Source organism: Oreochromis aureus, linkage group 5 (assembly GCF_013358895.1).
Source record: "Oreochromis aureus strain Israel breed Guangdong linkage group 5, ZZ_aureus, whole genome shotgun sequence".
Taxonomy (NCBI): domain Eukaryota; kingdom Metazoa; phylum Chordata; class Actinopteri; order Cichliformes; family Cichlidae; genus Oreochromis; species Oreochromis aureus.
In genome coordinates this window covers 22360972-22379012 of record NC_052946.1, presented here as the reverse complement: position 1 = coordinate 22379012, position 18041 = coordinate 22360972, and the positions used below count along the sequence as shown (strand labels likewise).

At 40.9% G+C, this 18041-nt stretch overlaps 2 protein-coding genes across 2 annotated transcripts in view; one reads left to right on the top strand and one right to left on the bottom strand.

The window, feature by feature from the left end:
• Positions 1-18041, top strand: part of sirt4 (sirtuin 4) — a 700781-nt gene that overhangs the window by 547033 nt on the left and 135707 nt on the right. The gene's annotated exons all lie outside the window — the stretch shown is intronic.
• On the bottom strand, positions 1553-12688 carry LOC116313650 (dual specificity protein phosphatase 7). Its single transcript, XM_031731414.2, has 3 exons — positions 10723-12688; positions 8704-9132; positions 1553-6089 (listed from the first exon to the last, which is right to left on the bottom strand). The coding sequence occupies exons 1-3, from the start codon at positions 11129-11131 to the stop codon at positions 5773-5775; spliced, it is 1155 nt and encodes a 384-aa protein (XP_031587274.1). The 5' UTR covers positions 11132-12688; the 3' UTR covers positions 1553-5772.

Below are 18041 nucleotides of genomic sequence, written 5' to 3'. Positions count from 1 at the left end.
AAAACTGGTTGTAGTGATAGGGAAGTTTTTAACACTTGCCCTGCCAGAGTAATGAATCCCTAATCATTCAAGACTAATTTTTTTTTAACACTAATGCAAGATTAAAAAACACTGACTGTTGAAATATTTCGTCACTGGTGGTTAATAACTCATTCATCTTGAATTCTTTGAACAGTGCTGAGTTTTTAACATGAATCTTTTCCTGTTCCCTAAATTGGAAGTATTAACCACTTTTGCCTACAAAGCACAATAACATTTCTTGCTTGTCACCTTTTGTGAACCAGTCATCACCCCTTGGTCATCTGACTCGACCTCAAAATCCTTAAACCCTTACTCTGTCTGTTATCACGAGAAGTTGATAGAAGACGTTCCCATGTTTTGTGTTATAAAAAAGGAAAAATTCTTCTTTGTCTTCTTCAGCATAGAAGGCTAGCCCCTGTATGCATACCTTGGCTTCACCATTTCCTGGATAAATTGAAGCCTTGTGCCTAGATAAACAACATAAAACATGAACATGAACAAGGCTACCAGATGGCGATAGATACAGATTACAGATGGTTTCTGGTCCTACAGAAGTTTGTGGGGAAAGTGTTTTCTGTCTTGGAGTCTGTAAGCATTTTCCTGATTAATTTTTGGTCTATTTTGTAAATTCTGGTGATGCAATGTTAAAAAGGAGGATTATCTATGGTATGCTAATTGGTTAAAAACACACGAGCAATTTGTCCCTCCTCATAACATCTGGGTTTGTTTTTCTTTTTTTTAAAAACTAAAGTGTTTATGGTGAAAATATTCTTCTCAAGACTTTTAATGGGACTTGAAATTAAGGTAGCTGTGTTCACCTTTCACACTGTCTATGAGCATCTACAATACCAAAAAATAGTTTTCAGAGTCTCGGTATTAAAAGATATAGGAAAGTGGGTCTGATGACATCCCTGATAGTTTGTTTTATTTCATCTTATTAGAATTTTCAGTAATTTAACTACGTTTTTTCTTTTGAATATTTTTTCAACTGCTCTTACTTACTTTACATATTTAATTTTACTGAGCTATTTTAGTTGAGTTAATTTGTTACAGGTTGCTTTAAAACAGGAATTTTGCTAATTCTGGGATAAACAAACTATTTATATGTTATTCGTTGACTATTTAGCAATACATCATAAAAAACGTCAGAAAACTTTTTGTCTTTTTCAAGGTGAATAGGCTTAATATCAGTTTCAAATGATTTTCTGATTATTTTTTTTAGTGTTAATTCATGTAATTTAGAGACACTGACCCTTTAAAATGTAAACATTAGGTTCAGTCTCTATAAATTACATATAATTTATATGTAATATAAGTACGTTATAAGGCATAGGATATCAGGTAAAAATCTTAATCTTCAGATTTCATATTTAAACCGGTGACTAACAGTAATAAGTAATTTCTTGGTGCAAATCTAAAACAACAAGTTCCATGTAAGCCAACAATAAATAGACCTAGTTCTTCATTCACTGTAACTCACAGGTCATTTCTAATATATTTTGATGATCAGAAATAAAGAGGAAGCATGTTAAAGAAAAAAAATATTTCAATATTTATTTGCGGTATAAACATGTCTTGTGTTGATTCAATATACTGTACAATACGTGGGGTCAATCGCATTACCTTCAGTAGACAGAAAGGTGAAACTGCCCCAGTTAACACGCCCCTTCTTTTTATACACAGACAGATTGCATCTTTTTTTAAAAAAAAACTGTTTACAGCACAATACAAAACAGCTATTCAACGTGACTTTGAAGCTGTAACACGATGCAAGATGCATTGTCAAAAAAATCCCTGAAAATTTCCTCACTGAGGTAACATTTTTAAATCATTCACTTTTTCTTTCGCTTTGTATTTCACGCCTCACTCCTCGCCTCCTCTTGCTCATTCACACCTTTCTCTCCAGAGCACAATCTCACCAAGATGTAGCTACAAGTTTAAGGACACAGAAACGGCCGTTCCCGTGATCTGGCAAATTTACAAACAGAGAAAAACACTTAATTTCTCTTTCATTGTTACAAAGACACACACACACGCACACGGAAGAAAGAAAGAAAAAAATCACAAGAAAGCAGCTTGAAGTCAATCGTTTCTTTTTAAATAGAAAAGCTCTGTTCTGAAATATATTTCAATCCCAGGGTGATCAAGTCTGTGTTTTTCCTATTGTATGTGGGAACTTTTGCATATAAACTCAAATATATATATCTATATATATATATATAGATATATATATATATATATATTGTGACATATACAGTATATTCATATTGAAAGGCCACAGGAATAGCATAGAGCACATTATATCAAAACCAAGAAGGAAAAACACCTTAATCACCGTAGTTATTCAAGCCAGGTTGGCGTAAGGACCTACTGTGAACATAACTGGCATGCTGAACCACAGCTCTGTCTGTGTGGAGCAGTCTGTGTATATGTGTGTGTGTGTGTGTGTCTTTAAATGTGCGAGTCTTTCAGGTTTGTACTGGACACACTGGCCCTATATTTTGTACACCCCAGGAGAAATGTTACTTCAGTCCATAAGCCATAAATCGAGCTGGATCTTGTGGAATTATATAGAATAGATATAGTACAAAAAGAAGAGAATTTAAAAATGTTGAGGTCTTGGATCTACAAAATACTGCAAAAAAAGGTGTTTTGATATATTGCAGAGTAACAAAGAGGACCTCGTGTGACCCGTTACGGCAAAAAGACAGCTTGTAGTCTGTTATTACCGTGCTCTTATTCCAATAACAGATAACAAACTTTTTCTTCTTTTCTCTACACAATGTTTTTTTTTTGTTTTCCAAAGTGAGATACAAAGAGTATTGAACAGTCAGCATTAGAAACAAGTTAGAAAGATTATATAAGGCCAGCTAAAACCAACCCTCTTCAGATTCCCCTGCTGTGCTCGCAGAAAACCCCGTTCGTGGTTTCTGTTTAGACAAACGTCCACATCCCGACTTTGAATGCTAATTTCCGCAGTTTGCTGTGAACACTGGACCTCGTGCAAAAACCGCTTGTATGAGATCTCTAACTCTAACCCGACAGCGTGCTCGATCGATAACAAACCTCAGCATCTACCACTTACCCCTAAAGCTGGACACATATCTCATCTTTTCATTTTTCGTTTCGTTAAATAGAATATGAAAAACAACCAGTTTGCAGATTATGAGGTTTCACAACATTTCTACTTTTGTAAAATCAGAATTCTGTTCAATGCATGAGCAAAACTATGAACGTGACCTCCAGCTTTTTGGGGTCACTGTTTCCTAACAACAGCTGCCTCAGCATCTTTACACTAGTCCCTGTCGAGCTAAACATATCCCCTGTTACACCTGGCACAGAACACCACCTGGACTGCTTTGCTTTAGCAGGGTGTTTTTGTTTTTTTGGGAGCATACAGCTCTCTGATTACAGCTGCAAATAGCAAGTTATTTCTCTTCTTTTTTCCCAGTGATTGTAATTACGGACATTGCTATATTTGTTATGTTTTTTTGTCCGCTGATTTCCGACAGCAAGACTTTAATCTCCGCAGCGTGACCCTCTGCTAGGAACATTTTTGAGCATGAAAGCTGGAACAGAAAAGTAAACTTTGGGGGTTTCAACTTAAGGAGCAGACTTTCTGATTAACAGGTGGTGTACATCAGGCTCAGCTGTGCAATTATAACACGTTCATGCACGAAGAAGACGAAGAAGAAAATGTTCTTTCATGAGGCCCAGTGTACCTACAAGTCCAATTAGCGCGGTGTTGTTTGGAGTCTTTCTCAAAAATCCCCGCGAGTTTGCTGAAGTGCTACAGATGCGGACGCCGTCTCAGAAAACGCTTTGACTACATGCTGTGCGCCGCTGCGTTCAGCAGCAACAGCAGTTAAATAAAACGGTCCTCATTATTTGTCTTTCCACCTGGTAAAGTAACGTCCAACCCGTGGTTGAGTCTACTGTTACAGAGCATACGGCACCACAGCATGCTCTGGTATACAAAATAATAAAGATCTGTTTAATATTCGCTCTATGTAGGATATTCATTTGTGTTTAATATAGCTTTCATATAATAATATACCCAAGGCTTAGGGGTGAATCAACTCAGACACAGCTGTCTTTGACAAAAACGAGTGATCCCTTCTTTTTTTTAGTTTTTAGAAAGACCTTTCCTCTCAATTTCCTCCAATTCTGTTAAGGGACGTGAAACTGCTGAAGTAAGTGAAGTCTAGCGGAAGCCAGTCCCAGTCAACCAGACCAGAATCCAAACACAGAGACCAAGGTAAACCTGCCGCCCCCGGGTCCTGAAACACACAAGAAGTTGATGTAGGCCAACAAAACTTTGGGGTGCAGGTTATACATTTGATCTGCCCAAAAAGTACCTCAGTGACCCAGAAATGTTAATACTGACTTCCTGTCCCCGATCCGTAACCTCTAACCGAGTAACCCTTTTTGGCAAAACGTGCTGGTGGAACAACTGTGGTGATGAAATCAATAACTGAGGAAGTTTGACCGAAACCGACTTTTTGACCGAAACGAAACAAATGATTAAAATCTTCAGAACAGCTGACTGAAACAACTGGATGAACAGTCATATGGGGAAGGAAGAAGGAAGTGGGAAACGCGCTCGAAAACAGTTGGCCAAGTGTCAAACACGCAGGAGTAATTTCTCCCATCTCCAGCCGTGAATCAGTTCCTAACCCCATGCCCTACTTCCAGCCCGCTGCTTGTTTTAACCCCTATCCCTGCTCCTCTGCTCAGGGCCCAGTTTTTGCTCCCTCCCCGCTGAGCCGTGCAGCTGTCAGGACTCGTCGCAGCCTGGGACTGACCTCTCCACTCCTCTTCTCTGAATGTCTCTTTATCTGACTGCTTCCAGCACAGGCCAACAAAGTCAATGGCTACACCACTGTGCAAACTGCATTAGGTCATAAACCTAAAGAAAAAACAAAACTTAAAAAAAAACACCTAAAAACCCATTCCACTTTAATTTTACAATCTCTTAAGCCATTATTGGATTGGATTAATTTTTGGACAAAGATAAGATTTCTATGTATTCATATATATATTTATATATATATATATATTTATATAAGGTATAGATCTGTGCGTAAATGTACATAAAAATATACAAAAATGCATATAGACATACTGAATTTGTTAAGGACTGCCCATACATTTTCTGCTATGTACGTTAACATACATACAGTACAAACATACATACTGTGTTTATATCGTGTGTGTGTGAGTTAATTCCTTGGTTTTTAAAAACTCTACATTCAGTAGAGCGAGATTTCCTATGAGCAAATCCCAGCTTTTCCACTTGGCACCAGTCACCTCGGCTCGAGAGCCGAGACAAGGAGGATGCAGTCATCTTATAAATCAAGCGCTAAAGATTTTCTGTGTTCCTATCTTTGTATGAAGCTGTCTGTCCTGCTGCGATCATTTAGTTTCTCAGTCAAGTTAAACCTCCCTTGTTCTTCGTTTACGAGCTGATAAGGGAGAACGGCTTTGTTAACCCACAGCATCCTTCTCTGGGTTGAAAAAAAAAAAAACCTCCTTTAACGTGGCATCCGTGACTCCTCCTGTCACGTCAACGCTGCTCCGTGGTCAGGCTCTCGGACAACGAGCCTCAGGAGGCTAAAACATTCATTAAAACTGGCTGCTCTCCTGCAGTGCAGCCACTTGCTGACATGGTAACAATACCACCATGCCCCCCACCCCAAATCCTCGTATGTTGCAATGGGGGCAATCCACATGAAACTGAGACCCTCATTTTCATGTGGATTCTAGGGTGTCCAGCTGAAACACGTTGTGATTGGTCGGGGTGGTGAAGAAGAGCTGGTCGTGCGTCGGCGAGTTCGAGTGGTTGTCGCAGGGGCTGTTGAGACCCAGCGTCCGCTCAAAGTCAAGGAGCTGGCCCATGAAGTTGAAGTTCGGGGAAATGTTTGACTTTTTCCGCTTCACAAAGTCGTAGGCGTCGTTGAGCGACAGGTTGAGCTTCTGCATCAGGTAAGCCACGGTGACGGTGACGGAGCGGCTGATCCCGGCCAGGCAGTGGACCAGTATGCCGCACTTTTTGGAGCGCGCCTCGTCTGAGGAGGAAGGAGGGAACAAGGAGATGAGAACACGAATGAGAGACATGACTACTGACCGTGTTTCATTCGCAACGCTGAGAATTAAAAAGATCAATGAATCAGAAGGAAACATTTCTCTCTATATATTATAACGCAGACTTTCCAAAGAGCTTGTTGTCTGAGGATGAAAAGAAGGCAAAAGAGTGAAACAAGTGTACCTCAGACAGGCTTTCGCTCACTGGAGAGCTCCGGGACTTGAGAAGGTTCAAATGCTCAGCTGGCATTATTTCTACTAGATCAGCAAGTAACAAAACCTGCCTGATACTGGGTCATACTGCAGCGGAAGTGGCCCCACAGTGCTTTAATTTGCAGAGAAGCTTTTGAAAAACATCGTGTTGTCATAGCGAGACTGACAAACAGTAATCTGTGGCTATCATGAAAACTGAGTTACTTTCTGAGGTACTTTTAAGTCATTAAATCAACCAACATTTGCAAACGTGACTGGCTTTTATCATTTGACGCTGCTGTGATTTAAGTTTTCGCATGTTCACCCTGTGGTTTTCCCCTGGTACTCTGATTTACTCCCATAGTCCAGACACATGCATGCTAGATTATCTGGTCAGTCTAAATGAGCCGTGGATGTGAGCCTGAATGATGTGACGAGCTGTCTAACTTTTACCCTGCTTCTCACACTGTGACAACTGGGACAGCCTCCAGCCACCTACCGACAGCAGCTGGACTAAGGAAACAGATCGATAGATAGATGGATCATTTTGAACTGTTGGTCAGATAAAAACAGATAAATAGTACTACACAATTTTTTAAAAATAAGAAGTAAAAATCACCCACTAATTTGATTTAAATGTGTTTACGTTCTTGATGGTTGAGCAAAACGGGCCATAGGTAGACTCTAGGAAACAGTTTCAGAAACAGTTGCCACTAATTCTTGGGTGCAGGACTGTGATATAAGTCCACCAACACTTAATAAACACAAGCAGCTAAAACTATCTAAACGAAAAATCAGAAGTGCCTCGTTGAGATTATTATATTTTCAATCCAGAGTGACCTCTGTCGCTGACGGCACAGTGTAATTTTTCATTCTGCTTTTTAGCTCTCGGTCTGTAGGAAAACCTGAACAGAAAAAGCATCTTACATTATTAACCGGTTACATCCATCCACCTATCAGTTTCGAGCCCTTGCACTCGCATCTCTACAGGCCATTAGAGTGAGAGTTAAGTGCTCCGTTCCTTCCTTCCTTTTCTTCCTCTCTCTTTCATCTCTCACTGCCTGCGTCTCTTGTTGTAGGATTGGGGTCAGTCGGCTCATGAGCTCAGGCTGCCAAGGCGATGCCAAATTAAATTTATATGTGATGTGTGCTCACTTTCCGCAACGAAGACGGGGGCAGAAATCCTTGCCCGACGAGTGAAAAACCAACTCGAGAAGCCTCAGAAGTCGAATAAGTAACCGGCAGTTCATCTGCTTTAACCGATTACGTCATTTTACTCGTGCTTTGCATGTGCAGTAATGTAAGAATTTTCATTTATGCAAGAAACTTCAAATCCCTCCCCTTCTGCATTCTTGCGTTCACAAAAGAAAAAGCACGTACAAACAATAATCTGAGGCATTTAAGGGACTGCAACTTTCAGCAGCGCAGTGTGAAGTCATATCGGCATCTCCTTCACCCATAATTACCCTGTTATTTACAAAAAAAGATCCGCTGTAATCCCTGCTTATTACAGCCAGCTCCATTTAACATCAGCGTGACCCAAATCTGCCACGACCTCTGGCTCTGGCATATGTCTCACTTCCTCCCACCTACAATGAATCATTACTCTAAAGGAAAAAAAAGGGGGGGCGGGGGGGGAGAGTCGGTGGTCTGGACAATCTAAGACATGCATGAAGACTTTGGCACTGACTCATCGGCGAGGGAATTCACTCATTCTCTGGGAATTAAGTGAGAAGGAATGACGGGAATGATGGGAAACACTGAAAATGGGACAAGATGAGGACCAAAAAAAAAAAAAAAAGTCCTCATCTCATTCTATCTTCAGCGTGACCTCATTCTCAAAGAATCCATTTCCATGTTTTATTCACAGAGTTGCCTTTTCATTCTACGATTTTAAATTCCTGTTTTATCAGTCACAGTGAAATGCAGGCTTAGCAAAACCGCGCTAACATCAGTCTTAAACTGTTTCCAAAGAAGCTATTTATATGCACGACTTATGATTAAAATCTTGGATAAATGCAGCCAAAGTGACCAATAAAGAGCAGATAATAACGGCACTAAATGGACTAGTACTTAAATAGCACTTTTGTAACTCTGTGACTCTAATTGAGCACTTAAAGCCCTGTTTTTTTTTTTCTTTCTTTTTCACATTCATCCATTGACATACATTCATACAGTGCTTTGTTCTTTGGCTCTAAGTGCTTTCTAGTTATTATACAATCTAATATGTGGATTTTGGACTGTGACTGACAAAACATGCCTCTTAAATATGAGACCTTGGGCCCAACCAGCACACTGATTGATAATGAATTTAACTTCTTCAGATCCCTGCCCTGACCCAAAAACACATCTGTCTAAAATAACCTGACGGATATCTGAGACAACTGCACAGCATTCTCCACTCACCTATGAAAGAAATGGCCTCAGGGAAAAACTGAGAGAGGTTTTGGCTCCAGTGATCGGAGATGGGAATCTGTTTGTACTTGAAGTCCCCTTCGTGTTCAAACATGTTGGGCAGGTTGGGCGTCACGTTCAGGATGTACTTGATATTGTACTTGCTGAGCACATCCAGGTTGGTGGAGTCTTTGGCACAGCCCAGGTAAAGGTAGGGCAGGATCTGGACGGGGAACGCAGGCTGGTTGTTGGGGAGCGGACTGCCCTCCGACTCTGTGGCGCTGCCCGGCTCGCGGTCCGATTCCCCATCTGAGCAGTCGGAACTGATGCGGAGCCCTCCGAGACCGAGGACGGAGGCTGGTGGGGAGCTGCTGGGACAGGAGCAGTCCAAATTGGTCTCGCAGTGCTCTGGGTACTCTGACTGGAACTTGTTGAAGCCACCTGGAGCATGATGAAGACAAAGGAAAAACAAGCAAAAACAAAACATGTTAGTATAAAGCCAAGAAAGCAATTTCACTGTGAGGAGAGGAGGGGGTTTAAAACTCTACCTTGTGCATAACCAAAGGCAGGAGGTATGAGTAATTTAACATGAGCCTGGATAAGAAGAAATTAACATTGGGTCCAAATAATCTGAGAAAAATTTGGTGCTAAAATTGGCCAAATGAAGAAAATCTTTTCACACTCTTTCTTTTTGATTACAGTTGCTTCAGATATCAGAGGCGGTATTAAACTTTGAATTGCACGTGATATTCTACGTGTGTAAAAACCCTTTTATTGGATCCATAGGCATATTTTCACACACACCCGTGACAGATAAATTATAATAAGTTGGCATTTACGTCAGTTTGAGATTGGGGGGGGGACAATGTAGACAGATGTGGCTCCATTGAGAAAAGCTGAGCCCTGCGGAGAATCAGCAGCAGAGCAGGACAGTCAGCTACAACACTACACAGCTCAGCGGACTTTTTGTGAATGGCAGCTCGAGGCTTGTGACTCCCGTCAAAGATTTCTATCATCTCGTGGTTAAATACCTCCCTGCTATGGTTATAACACCTCATTTCATCGCCTTTCATCTGTCATTTTTTAAATAATGTCCGCTTTTTCCACCTTTTTATTTCATTTTTTTTTCTGTGGGATTATTCGTAGCGCGTCGTCGTGTCCTGGTTTCTGTGTTCATTCATGAAAAAAACCCGCTCGTCTTTTCCTGAAGGAGCACAACATGGCGGGGCCGTACTTGCAGCGTTTAATTGAAAACACGCCGCATTCCAAACTGCTTCTTCTTTCTTTTTCCCTCGATCAAATTACGTTGTTTTGTTATCGCGTGTCTTCTTTCTAAATAATTTCCACGCTTTGCGAATTAATAAATAAATAAGTAAAAATAAAAGCGATCATTTTGGTCGGAAGCAGGAAACATCTGTCGAACAGCTACTTCATTCTGACACTGGATCCGATTTGTTACACATTTTGATTTTGTAACAGTGCCACTTTATTTTAATATGCGGAACTCATTCAGTGTTGATCAAGTGTGTGTGTGTGTGTGTGTGGACAGATGAGAACAGCTGGATTTATCTAAAGTGGCGCCACATTTTAACCCCCTTCAAATCCCCCCTACAAACACTTTATCGATGCAATAATGTTTTATAAGCTACTGATAGGAGTGGCTTGTTCAAGCTTAGCTATGTGACTCCACCAGATAAAATCTGCCTTAACACACAATCTGTTCCAGGCGTGCCACAACCCCCCCAAAAACACCAAACTCACTTAATGTGGCGTTTAAGTGCAGCATCCCAGGTCTGACAAATCAGTGTGATTTACACTCACTGTCTTTCTTTCTTTGCCATTAATTGTAGTGAGTGACACTACCACAACACTCGTCCAGTTCATCTGGGACTGTCTAAGTTAATCAAATCAGAGCGAAATTCAAGCAATTTGCTGCAGTTCACTTGGAGAGGAAGTAGTGTGAGAGTTTTATGAATTAAAAGGCACCACAACACAAACAAAACCTCTAGATTCAAAGCAATCTGATCTTACCCTCTAGATAAAAAGCCTTGCACCCGTCGTCCCGGAGCTTCTGCAGGAGCAGCCCAAGCACGGAGCTTCCCAGCCCGGACTCCTGCCGCTCCGAGGTCGCCTCGTCGTACAGCACCACCACGTCCGTCTTGCACCTCTTTACAAATTTCTCCTTGTCCTCGTTGTTGGGGATGATGGAGCGAATGGGGAGGTTCCCCTTTTTCAGCCTCCGGAGCATGAGGCCCGGGATGGCCAGGTTGATGGCCGACTCGATGTGCGAGGACTCGTACAGCTCATGGGGTCTGCAGTCCAGCAACAGCAGAGAGCTGGCCCCGGACTCCAGCTCCTCCTGCAGCCACTCCACGCTCTTACTCGACATCATCGTCATAGTCACGATCACAGAGCATCCCCACGGGTGATTAATTCTCATCAGTGAAACGTTAATCCTCCTGTCGCCTGCTGTGACATGAGAACAACACAACAGAACAGAGGAAAAGAAAAGAAAAAAAAGAAAAAAAAAATCACGACGCTAAACTTCCCTTCCCGCGGCCACCACCACCACCGCCACCGCTGCTCCTGCTGCTGTTCCTGAGGGCGCAACGCACCCAACACACACTTCCACACGCGCGCACACACATCCAACACACACGCAGCGATGCCCCTCCGGTGGGAGCAGGAAACTTGAACATGCAGAGGTTTCTTTCCCTCCTTCCTTCAGTCCGATTGAAGCGGAGGTTTGACTCCAGTCCATCGACCGTCCATTTGGTGAGCTCGCTCCAACTTTGACGCGTCCGCAGAGCGACGAAACGGCCCAAATGAGCCTCGTTACTCTCTCGGGATGTGAGAGCCGGATGAGCCGATGATGCTAAAGCCCATGATTACTGTTATTACTGGACATGCTTGGCCCGTGGAGCGCCTCTGGTTTGTCATTTCCACTGGATGCGTTAAAGAGGCTCTGCAGGCTTGTCACTGAGGAGAGGGAGGAGCGCACAGATTTAAAGGCGCAGAGCTGCTTTAGAGTCACAGGAGCTCAGTGTAGCTTCACAACATACTATCCATTCATTGATTCTCTGTAGCTTATACTCTGAATTAATAAAAAAAAAGGCCGACCTAATTCTACAAATTAAAGCCCCACGTCCTCCAACGCTGGTGGACATCTGTATCCTTTGAGTCTGTTAAAATCTGAGTCTTTTTGTGTGTTTAATTTTGCTTTTTAAGAGTTCAATTGTAAAAGCAACTTTTAAAAACACTTCCTTGTGGAACCATGAATGATGTTTTAGGGATTAAAAGTTTATTCCCGAGTCATTCCCCTTGTTTTTTGCTTTTTTCAGCCTCTACTTTCTCATCCCAAAGGACCTTGTGCCGAGATTATTTTACAGTTTTAACACTCAGTGAAGGTTCAGCCCTTTAAGCAAACATGTGCTCAAAGTTAACTTGTAACTACTGGTGTAAGTGTTGTAAGGTATCAACTTTATTAGGGACACTTCACATTTGTAGCTGTGCTTCCTTAAAGTTTAATCTTATGATGCCTGCCGTCATAGACCGGTAATAAACACAGTGCCGGATGTTCATATTTTAGAGCTTTGTAAAGATAATCTCTGTGGCAGGCCCGTCGTTTCGTGTTGTAAAAATAAACTGATCACTGAGTGCATTATTACAGATATCAGTTTTGAAGATAAAGCTTCAATCAACAGACTGTATCACGGAAGTGCGGAAGATTCCTCACAGATAGTTTCTAATTATCACAGCTTCATCCAAAAGCAATACATCTAAAAATACAGTGTTGTTTTCAGTAAACCAGCAGAAATGTAATAAAAATGGAGTTATAAGTTGTGGCCAGTTATACCAAGTCTTTAGTTTGTTTGTGTGAAATGATGGCTCTGCGTGTACCCATAACTGAGTGATTTAGGTTCTCGGGTCCTTATCCTGTTCATTTAATAATCTGAAGGCACTCTGTGTTTTAATAAATCATCAGGCGTCAGACCTTTGGGCCTCGTGCCCAAGCAGTAACTCTTGTCAGTTTTCCTTTAGTCTCCACAACACATTAGCCCACTCACTCTGTGCATCTACACAGGTTTAGTTATGAAATTACTGGACACACTACTAACAGAAAGTTGACTTTACTTACTAATACTAAGATTTTTTTTCCAGTTTGGCCTTATAGTTTCTAAGACATATCACAAAATCATATCTGACATCAAAAACCAGTACCAGTGTGGTGGTTACCCGTCATCTAGCAGGAGCCAGGTTCCTCCCACAGGCCGAAGACATGTGTGTTAAGTTAACTACCTGTAGGTGTGAATAATTGTCTGCCCCCCCCTCCCCAAAACCACAGAGGACATTTATATTTCAGCCAAACTCTGTTTCGAAATTAGAGCTAGGGGAAATGATAACATTTGGTATTTTTAAAATGGAAAATTAAAGTGACATATGTCCCATTTGGCAACAACAATTAAAAAAATACACACATTAATTAAAGGTCATGATGCTCAAATATAGTTGTAATATAATATTCTCCAGTCAAAAAGCAGCTGTCTTTAAAAATGTTTTGTTGATTGTACACATGGATGAGACCCTTCTGCTGCAGCAGCCAAGGTGGACCTGAAAAACCCTTTCCAGCCTTTAGACCATAAACCTACAATGATTACAGCCAAATACCCACAGCTTAAGGTAACAATTTTATGTTACCGATTTGAAGTTTTTTCTTTATGTTACTGATTTTGTAAATTTCGATTTAGCTGTTTTTACTGACTTAAAGCATTGTACAACTTACAGGGGATGTTTTTATCTTCTGTGTTAAGCAAATTGAGTGTCACATAACTATTAAACAAAAAGTATCTGCATACACATCTGCATATCGAAGCAAAGTAGAGTACGTCTGTAATGTCTAATTAGCCCAATTTCATTAAAAAGGTAATAAAAAAAAGATTTATCATAAGATCGGACCACTGGGTTGCGTCTCACTGCATGTTTGCATCATGGGTTCAAATGGAGAAAAACAGTCGGAGGAATTTAAAAACATATCTCACGTTAAGATTTCACAAAGATGGGCAAGAATACTGAGGGCTGTGTGGTACTAATGAGGAGGTATAAAATGAGGATGATCTCACCAATGGAAGCTGTAGAGACTATCCTCCGAAAATCACACCATGGAGAATTTGACCAATCTGGCAGTGAAAAACAGATGAGTACGAGCACAGAGGTTATTACTGGAAATCAGTTTCTGTAACCGCTCAGAGAGGGGCAGTCATCGTCTGTGAACGGTCTCCAAGAAAAAAAAAAATCCAAAAAACTTCTTCCTCTTTGACACCCCCCCCCCCAAAAAAAATAAAGGTCGCTAAAGAACATGAATAATGGATGCACATTCTTTGGCTTTAACATGACCTGGGCCATCACAGAGAATATATATACTCCTGACACTGAAGCACGTAGATGGGAGTGCAATGATACACAGCTGTATGAGTTTAAAAGGTGTTGGGGAGATGACACAGCTCTGTTGCTTCACAGCAAGTGAGTCCTGGGTTTGAATACCAGGCAGAATAACTGCTGCAGCTTTTCCTGCCATCACAAACGTGCCAGTTTAAATCCAAATGATTTTGGATTCACCAAAACACCAACTAACAGACTGCTCCCAGTCTCCGGAGGCCTGGTACCAGTAAAACTGTAGTTCCAGCTTGACAGAATTCAAATGCACACAATGCAATCAGACAAGAGTTTTAAAAAAAGAAATAGTTCAACTATGACCTGTGGAAGTATGTTGCCTGACTTGTATCCAATAGAACACCTTTGGAGTATTTAAATGAGAAAAGTAGAGTTATGCAAAGCCTCTAGTAAAGAGGACCTGAAGCTTGTGCACAGTTGGTTGACATGTGAATGAAATATTTAAAAATAAATCAATGAGAACTTCAATCTTAGTAAAGAAGGGTAGCAATGACTTTTATTAAACTTGGTTCCCTGGGGGGCTCGCATTTGGGGACCCCCCCCCCCCCCCACACACACACACACACACACACAAACCCCCACCCCAGATTATGAAAGTTTAAAAAAAAAAAGAGAGAGATACCACACAGGGGTGTATATATGCGTATATATATATGAGTGTAGTCACATATCATTCTGTACCTTTCTATATAACGCCCTGGACGATCATCACCATCAATCACTTCTGACTGTGAATGGGATACAGAAGAATATATTTGTTCTTATTGCCACGGGGTCTCGTGGAGGTGTCACGCAGGGCTTTCTTCCATCTCTGCCTGCTCACTGGTGTACCTGCTACACAAACCGTCACTACGTTTCACCATGAATGACCTAATAAGGCATCAGCAGGTTGTGACAGAGGCAGAGAGGGGGAAAAGAGCAGCGTTTGATTTCCTCACAGCTGCAGAGAGGAGGAGTGGGGGGATGCACCAGCTGCAGACAATGACTCTTTATCCCCCCAGTGACTTACACACAAACATGCACTCACTCACTAACAAAACACAAACACTCGCATACACACGCACACAAACTTTAGGGCTCTTGTGTTTCCACTCCCTTCATGGACAACAGGGTCTCTGAGCGAGTGTGGAGCTGCACTGCGTGTGTTTTTGTTTGTCTGCAAACAGCTCTCTGATAGTAAACAAAGCTATCATCATTTATTTTGATAATTATAGCACTATAATCTGAAACTGTACTCATTATGAAGCTCTAACGGAGGGTATAATTTGTTGTTGAAAGTCAACAAAATAGAAAGACAGAAAGATGATCTATTTCAGATCAGTTCATTGCACGGCCTGCTGTGCCACAAGCACATCAGAGTCCTTTTCAATCTGTCAAAGCACAAGTTAGCACATTAAAAAGTAGAAACTTTAGCAAATCTTGCATTTTGCACTTGTTTTGCTGGCTTTAAAAACCAATCTAGCAGGTTAAATCTGAAGAAATCGCCTTTGAGTTATCAGGTGCCCATTCAGTTCCTGTCTGTTTAGGCTCTCAGTCATCATGGTCATGGTAGTCTTAAGCATCTGAGCTGCAGGTAACTGGGCTTCTTTTTATGTTAACCTTCGATCAAAGAGGCGTCTTCAGTTTTAAAAGCCGATGGGGAGTCCCGGGTATTTATGCTGTGTGCCTTTTACTTTGGAATCTGGATCTGGAAACTGGGCGTGATGTCATACCTGAGTTGACTGCATTCCAGTAAAAGATGTAATGCCTGTGACCCAGTGTTATTAATCAGATGGAAAGTGTGATCTTCAGGGCAATCAAGTCTAACATTAACTAGCATAATGTTAGCTTATAACCAGCTGTTGCTGTTTAGCTGGCTTGCTGTCAGAAGACGAGAGGGTCTAATAAATAAGCACATTTTCCTGTGTTAGAGCCCTGACTTCGGCTCAGGAGATGAGGCTTGTGGTGAGGAGGAAGAGGGTGACATTTTATCCAGATGCTAGTCGAGTTATCGCTTTGGTGAAGGGGACCGTTTTATATCTTGAGTCTGAAGGAGCAGACATGAAGTAAAATTTCACTTCATGGCACATGAATGCCAATGAATTCTCTTCTCCTCCGAATAACAAAATACCTAAAATGCGATTAGGTGGAACGGCGATGTTTTTCCGTTAAATAAACTCAAAAAACGACTCGCCGTACGTTTAAAAGGAGAATACAGGACAGAGATTTACAGTGCAGCTTTGCTGGCTGCAGTAAAACAGTATAAATTCAATTAGCTGCATGTTTGAGATTTAAACAGTCAAAGCTGATCCCCTTGGTCTGGTGTGTGGGTGTTGTTCAATCGTTTTAGAAATGTATGCAAACAACCATCAAAATGTCATCACTGTTTGATTTGAATGCAACTTAAATAGCTTTTTTCCTCCATCTGATGCCTTCCCGCTTCAAAACGAGTGACTCGGGGCCTGAGTTATAATTGTTTTGTAGTTTTCTTTATATTTACAACTGTGTTTAGTTTTAAGGTTTTATCTTCGGTTCATTTAAGTTTCCGTTTGTGTCCAAACCAGCGGGTTTTCCTGGTTTCAGTTTAGTTTTTACTGTTTCAAAAATGTTAAATATCAGTTTAGTATGTTTTAGTTTCAGTTTTAATTTTTTGTTTTTAATTGTAGCTTGTGGTGTGTTTATCAAATGCAAGATTTAAGAAAGCTAATAACAGTCGCATAGATATCCCATTTCCAATAAGTTTGCACTAACTCCTTGTCACACTGATGATTTAATCTAAGGTCTAGTTTTTATTTTTGCCGTTAACTAAAATCTTTTTTCCCCCCACACTTAGATTTAGGTTTAGTCTTGGTTAACTGTTTTGCTCAGTGCTTGGGCTCAGAAGATGACTGACAGATGTAAAGGTTCAAAAACAGAATGAATTGCACAACAAGTTCATGTAGGGACTTAGATGTGTATCACAATGACAAGGCTCATTGGAAGCTTAACTCACCATTGTGAAACTGCTTGCTCACGCATGCATCAACAGCCTTTAATCTGCCATACTGAAAAGTGCGGGGGCTTTCATATTCGTTATGTACACACATTTTCTGTTTCACAATACCTCTTATGTATGTCAACACCACTTTTGGAAAACTACATTCATCCATGCACTGATGCTGTGGTGGATTTAAGAAGCTTTACTATTTGAAAGCATTTAAATAAAATATGACAAAAGGTCATAGGTGCAGATATATATTTAAATAGCCAATTCAAAAACAAAAGAAAGAAAAACACATATACAGTGTAATTTTATTTGGCTCTGACACAGAGCCTTTACTTATGGGAAAAAAAAAAAACTCCTGCCAGATTGGAGAGCCCTTAATTCCATCTTAATCTATCCTCCAGAATGGTTATGCAATTTTCTGAAGCACAGTGTGCAGAGTTCTGTCTGAAAATCAGAAGTTGGTCTATCATTCAAATCATTTGACACTTCTGTGTGAAGTACGTTTTCTTTGAATGAAAAGACACATACTAATAATATTACACAAATCCATTCAGAATCCCCCCCAAAAAGCCCAAAGATGAATCTTATTCTGTGACAAATCTCAAAGAGGTGAAGTGTTACCTTAGCTGGAATTCACAGAATAAGAAAGGAAGGAAATCTTTTGCTTTTCTCACAAACTGCTCACACAGCGACTCATCTTCTATTTCTGAAAATGAAAATTCAGTTTGGTCAGAAACTGGGATCCATCTTCAATGCTTTTTTACTGGCTGTTTACCTCAGGCTACCATTTGTCTTTAAATGACTATTCACCAGTGTCATCGTAACTTTCACCCAGAGAGCTGCAGCTTAGACGCCGTGTGCACAAATGTTCAAAAATTGTTTTTAATTCAATATTAAAAATGAGATAATAAACACAATAGCTGCGAGGAGAATT

Excerpts from the sequence above, each read along its gene's own strand:
- LOC116313650 (XM_031731414.2), bottom strand. The coding sequence starts at position 11,131 with ATGAGAATTAATCACCCGTGGGGATGCTCTGTGATCGTGACTATGACG. Across the intron at positions 9,133-10,722 it reads CAAGGCTTTTTATCTAGAGG|GTGGCTTCAACAAGTTCCAG; the intron begins GTAAGATCAGAT and ends ATCATGCTCCAG. Across the intron at positions 6,090-8,703 it reads TGAGGCCATTTCTTTCATAG|ACGAGGCGCGCTCCAAAAAG; the intron begins GTGAGTGGAGAA and ends CTTCCTCCTCAG.